This window comes from Gopherus flavomarginatus, chromosome 12 (genome assembly GCF_025201925.1).
Source record: "Gopherus flavomarginatus isolate rGopFla2 chromosome 12, rGopFla2.mat.asm, whole genome shotgun sequence".
Taxonomy (NCBI): domain Eukaryota; kingdom Metazoa; phylum Chordata; order Testudines; family Testudinidae; genus Gopherus; species Gopherus flavomarginatus.
Genome location: NC_066628.1, coordinates 281,454 through 292,415, shown reverse-complemented (window position 1 = coordinate 292,415; position 10,962 = coordinate 281,454). Strand labels below are relative to the sequence as shown.

The window sequence follows — 10,962 nt, the reverse complement described above, 5'->3', positions numbered from 1 at the left end:
GTTTCATCAGGATCTGGTCCTGACTCCTACCCCCCCCCCCCCCGAGCAGGGAGAGAACCCAGGAGTCCTGGCTCCCAATCCTCGCCCCACCCCCGAGCGGGGAGAGAACCCAGGAGTCCTGCCCCAGCTCCCGCACTCTGGGCCGGGAGGACTCTGACCATAGAGTTCCCGCCTAGAGCTGCCGTCTCTGGGGCCCGTCCCCGCCCCCGCTCTATGGTCCCCGCGCCGCTGTCATGGCGGCCCCGCTGCGGCTCCGCGCCACGCTGGCCCTGGTGACAGGTGCACCCAGCAGGGGGCGCTCGGGGGCGGGGCTGGGGCAGCTCCCTGGGGGGGCGCAGTGTAGGGGGGGCCAGGGGACTGGGGGGCTTAGAGGGCTCCCTCAGGCTGGGGGGGCTCGGGGGGGGTCTGAGTCCCCCCGTCTCTGACCCTGGTTCCCCCCATGGCAGGCGGGGAGGGCAGCGGGATTGGTATAGGTATCTGAGGGGTGTCTGGGGGTCCCTACAGGCGTTCTGGGTCCCCCCTCGTCTCTGACCCTGGTTCCCCCCATGGCAGCTGGGGAGGGGGGAGGCAGCGGAATTGGTATATGCATCTGCAGGGGATGTTTCTGGGGGTCCCTGGAGGGGTTGTGGGTCCCCCCCACCCCATCTCTGACCCTGGTTCCCCCCATGGCAGGCGGGGAGGGCAGCGGGATTGGTATAGGTATCTGAGGGGGGTCTGGGGGTCCCTACAGGCGTTCTGGGTCCCCCCTCGTCTCTGACCCTGGTTCCCCCCATGGCAGCTGGGGAGGGGGGAGGCAGCGGAATTGGTATATGCATCTGCAGGGGATGTTTCTGGGGGTCCCTGGAGGGGTTGTGGGTCCCCCCCACCCCATCTCTGACCCTGGTTCCCCCCATGGCAGGCGGGGGCAGCGGGATTGGTATAGGTACCTGGGGTTTGTGTCTGGGGGTCCCTACAGGGGTTCTGGGTCCCCCTCGTCTCTGACCCTGGTTCCCCCCATGGCAGGCAGGGGGGGTAGCGGGATTGGTATGGGTATCTGGGGGGGGTGTCTGGGGGTCCCTACAGGGGTTCTGGGTCTCCCTGTCTCTGACCCTGGTTCCCCCCATGGCAGGCGGGGAGGGCAGCGGGATTGGTATAGGTATCTGAGAGGGGTCTGGGGGTCCCTACAGGGGTTCTGGGTCCCCCCGTCTCTGACCCTGGTTCCCCCCATGGCAGGCAGGAGGGGTAGCGGGATTGGTATGGGTATCTGGGGGGGGTGTCTGGGGGTCCCTACAGGGGTTCTGGGTCTCCCTGTCTCTGACCCTGGTTCCCCCAATGGCAGGCGGGGAGGGCAGCGGGATTGGTATAGGCATCTGGGAGGGGGTCTGAGGGTCCCTACAGGGGTTCTGGGTCCCCCCGTCTCTGACCTTGGTTCCCCCCATGGCAGGCGGGGAGGGCAGCGGGATTGGTATAGGTATCTGAGGGGTGTCTGGGGGTCCCTACAGGCGTTCTGGGTCCCCCCTCGTCTCTGACCCTGGTTCCCCCCATGGCAGCTGGGGAGGGGGGAGGCAGCGGAATTGGTATATGCATCTGCAGGGGATGTTTCTGGGGGTCCCTGGAGGGGTTGTGGGTCCCCCCCACCCCATCTCTGACCCTGGTTCCCCCCATGGCAGGCGGGGGCAGCGGGATTGGTATAGGTACCTGGGGTTTGTGTCTGGGGGTCCCTACAGGGGTTCTGGGTCCCCCTCGTCTCTGACCCTGGTTCCCCCCATGGCAGGCAGGGGGGGTAGCGGGATTGGTATGGGTATCTGGGGGGGGTGTCTGGGGGTCCCTACAGGGGTTCTGGGTCTCCCTGTCTCTGACCCTGGTTCCCCCCATGGCAGGCGGGGAGGGCAGCGGGATTGGTATAGGTATCTGAGAGGGGTCTGGGGGTCCCTACAGGGGTTCTGGGTCCCCCCGTCTCTGACCCTGGTTCCCCCCATGGCAGGCAGGAGGGGTAGCGGGATTGGTATGGGTATCTGGGGGGGGTGTCTGGGGGTCCCTACAGGGGTTCTGGGTCTCCCTGTCTCTGACCCTGGTTCCCCCAATGGCAGGCGGGGAGGGCAGCGGGATTGGTATAGGCATCTGGGAGGGGGTCTGAGGGTCCCTACAGGGGTTCTGGGTCCCCCCGTCTCTGACCTTGGTTCCCCCCATGGCAGGCGGGGAGGGCAGCGGGATTGGTATAGGTATCTGAGGGGTGTCTGGGGGTCCCTACAGGGGTTCTGGGTCCCCCCTCGTCTCTGACCCTGGTTCCCCCCATGGCAGCTGGGGAGGGGGGAGGCAGCGGAATTGGTATATGCATCTGCAGGGGATGTTTCTGGAGGTCCCTGGAGGGGTTGTGGGTCCCCCCCACCCCATCTCTGACCCTGGTTCCCCCCATGGCAGGCGGGGGCAGCGGGATTGGTATAGGTACCTGGGGTTTGTGTCTGGGGGTCCCTACAGGGGTTCTGGGTCCCCCTCGTCTCTGACCCTGGTTCCCCCCATGGCAGGCGGGGAGGGCAGCGGGATTGGTATAGGTATCTGAGAGGGGTCTGGGGGTCCCTACAGGGGTTCTGGGTCCCCCCGTCTCTGACCCTGGTTCCCCCCATGGCAGGCAGGAGGGGTAGCGGGATTGGTATGGGTATCTGGGGGGGGTGTCTGGGGGTCCCTACAGGGGTTCTGGGTCTCCCTGTCTCTGACCCTGGTTCCCCCAATGGCAGGCGGGGAGGGCAGCGGGATTGGTATAGGCATCTGGGAGGGGGTCTGAGGGTCCCTACAGGGGTTCTGGGTCCCCCCGTCTCTGACCTTGGTTCCCCCCATGGCAGGCGGGGAGGGCAGCGGGATTGGTATAGGTATCTGAGGGGTGTCTGGGGGTCCCTACAGGCGTTCTGGGTCCCCCCTCGTCTCTGACCCTGGTTCCCCCCATGGCAGCTGGGGAGGGGGGAGGCAGCGGAATTGGTATATGCATCTGCAGGGGATGTTTCTGGGGGTCCCTGGAGGGGTTGTGGGTCCCCCCCACCCCATCTCTGACCCTGGTTCCCCCCATGGCAGGCGGGGGCAGCGGGATTGGTATAGGTACCTGGGGTTTGTGTCTGGGGGTCCCTACAGGGGTTCTGGGTCCCCCTCGTCTCTGACCCTGGTTCCCCCCATGGCAGGCAGGGGGGGTAGCGGGATTGGTATGGGTATCTGGGGGGGGTGTCTGGGGGTCCCTACAGGGGTTCTGGGTCTCCCTGTCTCTGACCCTGGTTCCCCCCATGGCAGGCGGGGAGGGCAGCGGGATTGGTATAGGTATCTGAGAGGGGTCTGGGGGTCCCTACAGGGGTTCTGGGTCCCCCCGTCTCTGACCCTGGTTCCCCCCATGGCAGGCAGGAGGGGTAGCGGGATTGGTATGGGTATCTGGGGGGGGTGTCTGGGGGTCCCTACAGGGGTTCTGGGTCTCCCTGTCTCTGACCCTGGTTCCCCCAATGGCAGGCGGGGAGGGCAGCGGGATTGGTATAGGCATCTGGGAGGGGGTCTGAGGGTCCCTACAGGGGTTCTGGGTCCCCCCGTCTCTGACCTTGGTTCCCCCCATGGCAGGCGGGGAGGGCAGCGGGATTGGTATAGGTATCTGAGGGGTGTCTGGGGGTCCCTACAGGGGTTCTGGGTCCCCCCTCGTCTCTGACCCTGGTTCCCCCCATGGCAGCTGGGGAGGGGGGAGGCAGCGGAATTGGTATATGCATCTGCAGGGGATGTTTCTGGAGGTCCCTGGAGGGGTTGTGGGTCCCCCCCACCCCATCTCTGACCCTGGTTCCCCCCATGGCAGGCGGGGGCAGCGGGATTGGCCGCGCGATCTGTACCCGGCTGGCTGAGGAGGGGGCGCTGTTGGCCGTGGCTGACCAGAATGAAGCGGGGGCTGCAGAGACAGTGCGGGGGCTGCCACGTGGGGAGTCCGGCCAGGAGCACGAGGCATTTGGGGTAGACGTCAGCTCAGCCCAGAGCGTGGGGGAGCTCATGGCTCGGATCCAGGTAACGAGGATGGAGAAAACCCAGGAGTCCGGGCTCCCCCTACTGTAACCAATTGATTCCTCTCCCCTTCAGAGAACCCAGGAGTCCTGGCTCCCACCCCACGACTCTAACCACTAGGCCCTCCCTGAGACCCCAGTTGTCCTGACACCCCCCTCACTCACACACACACACACAGACACACACACACACACTATCCACTATGCCCCACTGGCCTCTGAGAGAACCCAGGCCCCCTGACCCCTTCCCCCGCCACCCCACCCTAAGCACAAGCCCCTACTGGCCTCTGGGAGAACCCAGGCCCCCTGACCGCCTGCTGTCCCCAGGCCCGGTTCTCCACCCCGCCCCGGGTCTGCGTAAGCTGCGCCGGGATCACCATGGACGAGTTCCTGCTCAAGCAGACAGAGGCTGCATTCGACAAGGTGCTCCAAGTCAACCTCAAGGTACATGGTTTCTGGATGGGGGCAGGGCAGAACCCCCCCTGCTGGAACCCCTCCAGCTAACTTACCCCCCCTCTCCCCAGGGAACCTTCCTGGTCACCCAGGCTGTGGCGCGGGGGCTGGTGGAGAGCAGAGCCCCAGGGGGGTCCATCATCAACATGGGCAGCATCGTGGGCAAGGTGAGAGCTGCAAGCTTCCTTGGGGCAGTGTCCTGGGGTGATAATAGGAGCTGTGAACTTCCCTAGAGCAGTGCTATGGGGGGATAATAGGGGCTGTCAGCTTCCCTGGAGCAGTGCCCTGGGGAGATAGTGGGGGTTGTGAGCTTTCCTGGAGAAGTGCCCTGGGGGGATAATAGGGGCTGTGAGCTTCCCTGGAGCAGTGCCCTGTACTCACATGTCCCTCTCCCTGACAGGTGGGGAACCTGGGGCAGGTGAGCTATGCAGCGTCCAAGGCTGGTGTGGAGGGGCTGACCAAGACCGCTGCCAAGGAGCTGGCCAGGTGGGGCTGAGTACTCCAAATGGCAGGGGGGCAGCCTGGGGTGGGGACTGCAGGGCAGCAAGGGGGCAGGCTGAAGGGAGGAGGGCGGGGCAGGCTCGGGGGGGGGACTGCAGGGTGGCAAGGGGGCAGGCTGAAGGGAGGAAGGCGGGGCAGGGCAGGCTGGGGGGGGACTGCAGGGTGGCAAGGGGGCAGGCTGTGGGGGACTGCGGGGTAGGCTGGGGATACAGGCTGGGTGGTGCAGCTGGGGGGCAGGCTGAGGAGGCCTGGGAAAAGTAGGGCAAATCATGGGTAGGGTGGCAGGCTGTGGGGCAGGGCAATGGTGTGGGGGGCTATGCTGGGAAGATGCGGGGCTGGGGCTTAGGCTGGGGTGGAGGTTTGGGGGAAGCAGGCCAGGGGGAGCTGTGGTGACCAGGCAGGAGGGCTGCCCTCTCCCCCATGGTCCCCCCTGCAGGTTTGGGATCCGTTGTAATGTGGTGCTTCCCGGGTTCATCGCCACCCCCATGACAGACAAGATGCCTCCCAAAGTGCTGCAGAAGGTAACACCAGAGGGGCTGGGCCCCATAACTCCCCGCCCCCTCCCTTCAGAGAACTTGCCCTGTATTACCCTGAGCCCCACAGCCCCCTCTGCCTCGTATCTGCCTCCCCCTGGGCTTCACAACCCCTCTCTGCCCCATATCCCCCCGTCTCACAACTCCCCTGACCCATATTCCCCTCAGCCCCATAGTCCCCGTCTACCCCGTTATCCACAAGCACAGCCCTATTCCCCCATCACCCTGGCCCCCACAGGCCCCTGTGTCCCATACCTCCCCCAGTTCCCTCCTCCCCACTGAGCCCAACAATCCCTCTGCACCCCTTATTCCTGCCCAGTACCCCCCATTGCTCCACAACCTAGGGGATGGGGGATATTGGGGCTGTGAGCTTCCTCAGAGCAGTGCCCTGGACAGAGCTATCTGGGGCTATGAGCTTCCTCGGAGTGGTGCATGGGGTGAGGGGGCACTATCTCCCCTGAGGCACCCAGCCCATAACCCCATATTACCCCCATAACCCCTTATTACCCCTGCAACTCCATGCCCTGCCCCTGGTTCCCCTCTTTCCCCTGGGGTGCAGGGGGGCTCCATGCTCACCAGTCATCTCTGACCCCTCCCCTCCCGCTGCTCAGTTTGCAGGGATGGTGCCGTTGGGACGACTCGGGGACCCCAAAGGTGAGACCCACTGACTCAGGGTTCCCTGTGCAGGGGGGCTGGATCTGCTGGGCGTGGGGAGGAGTGGTGTGGGACACAGTTCTGGGGGGTGCATATATAGATTGGGGTCCTGGGGGGGTCAGGGCTGTGCACACTGATTTGGGGTGTTGCACAGAAAGCTCCCCATTAGGGAAGGGGCTGTGGCCCCCACACATGCGGCTGTTACTGACCCGCCCCCCTTCCGCCCTTAGAGGTTGCTGATGTCTGCGTCTTCCTGGCCTCAGAGGAGAGTCGCTACATAACAGGGGCCAGTGTGGAGGTGACAGGTATGGGGGGGGGGGGGCAGGAGCCAGGACTCCTGGGTCCTATCCCAGCTCTAGGAGGGGAGTGGGGCCGGTAGGTTAGAGCAGGGAAGGCTGGGAGCCAGGACTCCTGGGTTCTCTCCCAGCTTGGGGAGGGGAGTGGAGGCTAGTGAAGTAGAGACCAACCAGGAGGGCCGGAGGATGGGGTGAGAGATAGAGATGAGGGGAGGGGCAGGGATATGGGGTGCTTGGGAGTAGGGGCAGGGGTGGGGGGAAAGCGGGAGGAACAGAGAGACCAGGGAGCGGGGGGAGACAGTTGGGGGCTCCCTCCTCCATCGGGGGCTCCCTCATTCTCTGTCTGTCGCAGGGGGTCTCTTTCTCTGATGGATCTGCCCCCGGTCTCTGGACACACGCCCACTGCTGGGGGAAGCAGCGGTTGCCAAGTGCCTCTGTGAGCTGCCCCCGGGAAGCCCCTGGCCCTGCAGGATCTGGGGAGCGGAGCTGAGCTGGAGGGGTCCGGGGCAGCGTATTAAAATAAAACACTGATTGTACCAGGCTGATTCCGTCTCCCATTGATTTCTTCCCTGATGCTCCCGGACTCCTAGGTTCTATCCTCAGCTCTGGGAGAGGAGCGGGGTCTAGTGGGTTAGAGCAGGCAGGGGTGCGCGAGTGGGGTTTGCAGCCACGGGTGGGGGGAGCCTGGGGCTGGGGAAAAGGGGAGGGACTGGGACAGGTGGGGGGCAGGGATTTGGGGCCTGGGGGTATAAGCTGGGGGGAGGGGAGGAGTGGGGATATTGGGGAGGGGGTTGTAGGATTAGAGTACTGTGGGGGGCTGTGGGGAGGGGAAGAGGTTTGCGGGCAAAGTGGATTAAGGGGTTGTGGGGACGAGGGGCAGGGAGATTGGGGGTCTGGCTGTGGGGATGGGAGGGGGCTGTGGGGAGGAGGGGCAGAGGGATTAGGGGGATGTCTTTAGGGAGGGGAGGGGGCTGTGGGGAGGAGGGGCAGGGGGATTAGGGGGCTGTCTTTGGGGAGGGGAGGGGGCTGTGTCCCACACGCTTCCCTCCTGTTTGAAGCCTCCGCCCCCTTGTCTCGGCGGGGCGGGTGGTGGGGGGGTCGCTGGGGGAAGATGCCTCCTATTCATGGCCCCATCTCTCAGGGCAACGGCCGGGGGCGGGGGAGCCGCGCACAAAGGGGGCAGAGGGGAGGGAAGGACCCTCGTGTGTCAGAACCAGTGTGTGTGTGGGGTGGGCTTTGGGGGTCTGACCCCTTCTCCCTTCTCCCTCCGTCTGAGCCCTAATCTGGGGGGCTGAGCCCCTGGCCCTGCCCCCCAAATGAGCTGGGGGTCTTTGCCCCTCTGGGGGGCTGAACCCCTCGCCCTGCCCCCAAAGTGAGCTGGGGGTCTCTGCCCCTCTGGGGGGGTCTGAGCCCCTGGCCCTGCCCCCCAAGTGAGGTGGAGCTGGGGGTCTCTGCCCCTCTGGGGTGGTCTGAGCCCCCGCCCCACCGCCCTGGGTGGCTGCCGGGCCGAGGGGCGGCGGGGGACACACACCGCGCCCCATAGGGAAGGGGGCGGACCCATCCCCATTCAGGCAGCTTCCCCCGAGCCTATTCAGCCGGCCGGAGGGTCCCCCGCCCCCTCCCCCTCCCGCCTATTGTGGCCCAGCTGCCTGGCCCCTCGGGGGGGGATTGCGGGGGGGGGTCCGGCCGGAGCCTGCCCCAGCTCACACACCCAGGACGGAGCCGGCGCACAGAGCCCAGGACGGGGTTCGGGGAGGGGTGGGGGAATCTGTCCGCCCCCCATGGGGAATGAGTGGAGGGAGATGGGGGGCAGCACCCCCTCTTAGCTGCTATGGGAGGGGCCGGCGGGAGAAAACCAGACACCCCATCTCATGGGGGGGGCTCGGGCGGAGCCCCCAGGGGAGAGGGAGCCGGTGGACAGGGGCTGGGGGATTCAGAGGGAACAGGAATAGGCGACAGGATGGGTGCTGGGGGGGATTTGGGGCTGGAGGTCTGAGGCTGGGGGGGAGGGGACTGGATTTGGGGCTGGGAGCGGGAATGGAGCTGCAGAGGTTTGTGGGGGGATTTGGGGGTGGGGGAGCAGGAATGGGGCTGTGAGGGGGCTGGGACACAGGAGATGGGAGTGGTCATGGTAGCGTGTAGGGATGGGGGAGCAGGATGGGAGTAGTGAGCAGGGAAGTGGGGGAAGGAATAGGGGGCTGGATTGGGAGGGATTTGGGGGGGCAGGAAGGGAAGCAGGAATTAACCTCTTTTCTCCCTCCCCATGAGGTGGAATTTAGGAAGGCGACAGGTGGAGTTTGCCCACCCCAGCACACACTGACCCCAATGGGGGGAACTGGTGTCAAACCTCCCCCCCTCCAGCCCCCCACGGCTGCCCTGGAACGGATGGACAGCCGGACAGCCAGGGACTTTGCAAAACCTTCCGCTTTGTATTTGATGGGGAAACACCCCCAGCTCCTGGGGGTGGGAGTTGGGGGGCTGGGAGCAGGAGTGGGGGGCTGGCGGAGGTTTGCCCAGCTGTCTCTCCCCACCTGTTTCTAGGCGGCGTTGCTGCAGGGGGGTGGGACGAGGTGGAGAAGCTTGTGTTAGCTTGTGGGTTTGTTAGCTCCGGTATGTTCTGGGTTGTATCAGCTGAGGGCAGTCCTGCATGTTAACATGCATGTCACACATGTGGCAGTCGGGCTGGCTGGGTTAACGTGTGGGAGCCTGTGTCACCATGTGTGTTTAGCAGACAGGCTGTTGGGCGTTCCATGTGTATTAGCGTGTCTCTGTGTGGGGATGGCTGTACAGTACACATGCCAGCACATATGTCTGTGTGTTTGGGGTAGTGTGAGGGCTGGTGGGGGTCCACATGTGTCTGAGTGTGTGCCAGCAGTGCATTAGCATGTAGGATTTCGGGTGTCCTCTGTGTTATTGGGAGGGCTGCAAGGTGTCCCGTGTGTCTCATGTGGTAGCATGTGTACATGCCTGTGTTATTGTGTAGGAATCAGGTCTCTGACACGCTGAGAGCTTTGCGCTGTCTGTGTCCATGTGTGTTGCATGAGGGTTGTGACATGCACTGCACACTAGTGTGTGGGATTTACAGTGTTTGTGTGTTAGCGTGTTGCTTGAGGGTATCCTGTGTGTTACCATGTCTTGAGGTGTGTTAGTGTGTGTCAGGCATGTGGGATGGAGGGGTTCTGCATATTAGCATGTCAGCTGTAAGATGTCCTGGGTGCTAGCTAGTGACATGCATTATCCAGGGGAATCCCCCATGGGACCTCTCAGCACTCAACTGATCCCCTGGGGACCCCCCTGTCCTGGGACCATCCCGAGTGACTATTCCGAGCTGGTTTGTCTCAGACACACACACACCAGTCCACGTCCCGTGTCTGGGTGCCAGGGATTGGGGTCCACAAGGTGAGTTCCCTGCTTTCCTTAAGAGTGTGTGTGTGTGTGTTAGGAGGTAACAGGTGAGTTCCTGAGGTCACACGTGAATTCCTGGGATTATCCATGTGTGCTCACAAGATATCTGGGTTCATATGTGGGACTCAGGTCACAATGGTTATTGAGTTCAGGTGGGCATGTGTCAGCCGTGTGTATATGTCTGTGTGTGTGTCTGTGTGTGTGTGTGCACCTCCACACTTACTTTCATGTGTGTAGAGGATCATGTATGTGAGATCACATGTACTGACAGCACAGCTCACACTTGTGTGAAGCCACGTGTAGATCACGTGTGAAGCAGATGCCATGTTTAATGGTGAGCTCATGTGTGTTTATAAGAACACATTAATTGATGTTTATTTCTGATCAGACAAGGTTGGATCACATTTATCTGTGAGTTCATGCATGTCTGCATTCGAGTTCTTGTGAAGTCACATTGACACTTGTGCAATTCCATGTGCACTCATGTCAGACACTGTGCTGCTTGTGAGCTCGGGTGTGTTGGAGGTCATGTGGCTTTGCATGGGAGCTCAGAGTTGTGCCAGACAATGTATGTGAGTTCGTGTGTGTTAATTAGCCTTGTTCATAAGTCTGTGAGCTCAGCTGTGGTCAGTTTATATCACATGCATATGTGAACTCACGTGAATGAGCTCACGTGTTTGAAGAGCTCCTACATGTAAGAGCATGTTTGATTTCATGTGTGTTTGTGGTCATGTATGCACATGCATGTGGGTGGTGAGCTCACATGTGTTTACATCATGGTTCATGGTTATTTTTTATTTCATGTCTTTGCCACACAAGGTCACTTTTTTGTTTGGTTGGTTTTGGTTCATGGATGGCATGAGGACATATATGTGAGTTAACAAAGGTTTGCATCAGCATTCATACGTGTGTGAGTTCATGTTACCCATGATTCCATGTGTGTTTGGACCAGATCCCATGTGTCAGTTCCTATGTTTGAGTTTACACATATGACAGCTCACATGTATAGTTGTGAGTTAACACCTGTTTGCATAACAGCTCATGACTGCCATGTTCAAATGGACACATGTTCATGCCAGGGATCACACGCGTGTGAGTGTGCGGGTTTATGTGCATTTGTAGCCA

At 62.4% G+C, this 10,962-nt stretch overlaps 1 protein-coding gene and 2 long non-coding RNA genes across 7 annotated transcripts; 2 read left to right on the top strand and 1 right to left on the bottom strand.

Annotated features, from left to right (window-relative positions):
- The first annotated feature begins 1,019 nt into the window (after window positions 1–1,019).
- LOC127032083 (uncharacterized) lies at window positions 1,020–3,393 on the top strand. 4 transcript variants are annotated; one of them, XR_007768708.1, is made up of 5 exons: window positions 1,020–1,221; window positions 1,868–1,972; window positions 2,513–2,617; window positions 2,828–2,859; window positions 3,294–3,393. It is a non-coding gene; the product is annotated as an uncharacterized LOC127032083 (long non-coding RNA). The 4 variants fall into 4 exon arrangements; XR_007768707.1 differs by lacking the exon at window positions 2,828–2,859 and having other exon boundaries at window positions 3,264–3,393; XR_007768709.1 differs by lacking the exons at window positions 2,513–2,617; window positions 2,828–2,859 and adding an exon at window positions 2,183–2,214.
- Window positions 1,294–3,153, bottom strand: LOC127032084 (uncharacterized). Its single transcript, XR_007768710.1, has 4 exons — window positions 3,014–3,153; window positions 2,429–2,472; window positions 1,734–1,890; window positions 1,294–1,403 (listed from the first exon to the last, which is right to left on the bottom strand). It is a non-coding gene; the product is annotated as an uncharacterized LOC127032084 (long non-coding RNA).
- A 360-nt stretch (window positions 3,394–3,753) lies between the features above and the next one.
- On the top strand, window positions 3,754–6,977 carry HSD17B8 (hydroxysteroid 17-beta dehydrogenase 8). Of its 2 annotated transcripts, XM_050919099.1 has the most exons (8): window positions 3,762–3,999; window positions 4,323–4,439; window positions 4,520–4,615; window positions 4,849–4,934; window positions 5,386–5,470; window positions 6,094–6,136; window positions 6,367–6,441; window positions 6,785–6,977. In XM_050919099.1, exons 1-8 carry the CDS (start codon window positions 3,790–3,792, stop codon window positions 6,799–6,801), a joined length of 729 nt encoding a protein of 242 aa, XP_050775056.1. In that variant the 5' UTR covers window positions 3,762–3,789; the 3' UTR covers window positions 6,802–6,977. The 2 variants fall into 2 exon arrangements, with proteins under 2 accessions (XP_050775057.1, XP_050775056.1); XM_050919100.1 differs by lacking the exon at window positions 6,094–6,136 and having other exon boundaries at window positions 3,754–3,999.
- The last annotated feature ends 3,985 nt before the right edge of the window (window positions 6,978–10,962 follow it).

Coding starts and splice junctions, on each gene's coding strand:
- HSD17B8 (XM_050919099.1), top strand. CDS start 3,790: ATGGCAGGCGGGGGCAGCGGGATTGGCCGCGCGATCTGTACCCGGCTG. Junction 4,440..4,519: donor TGCTCCAAGTCAACCTCAAG/GTACATGGTTTC, acceptor CCCTCTCCCCAG/GGAACCTTCCTGGTCACCCA. Junction 5,471..6,093: donor CTCCCAAAGTGCTGCAGAAG/GTAACACCAGAG, acceptor CCCGCTGCTCAG/TTTGCAGGGATGGTGCCGTT.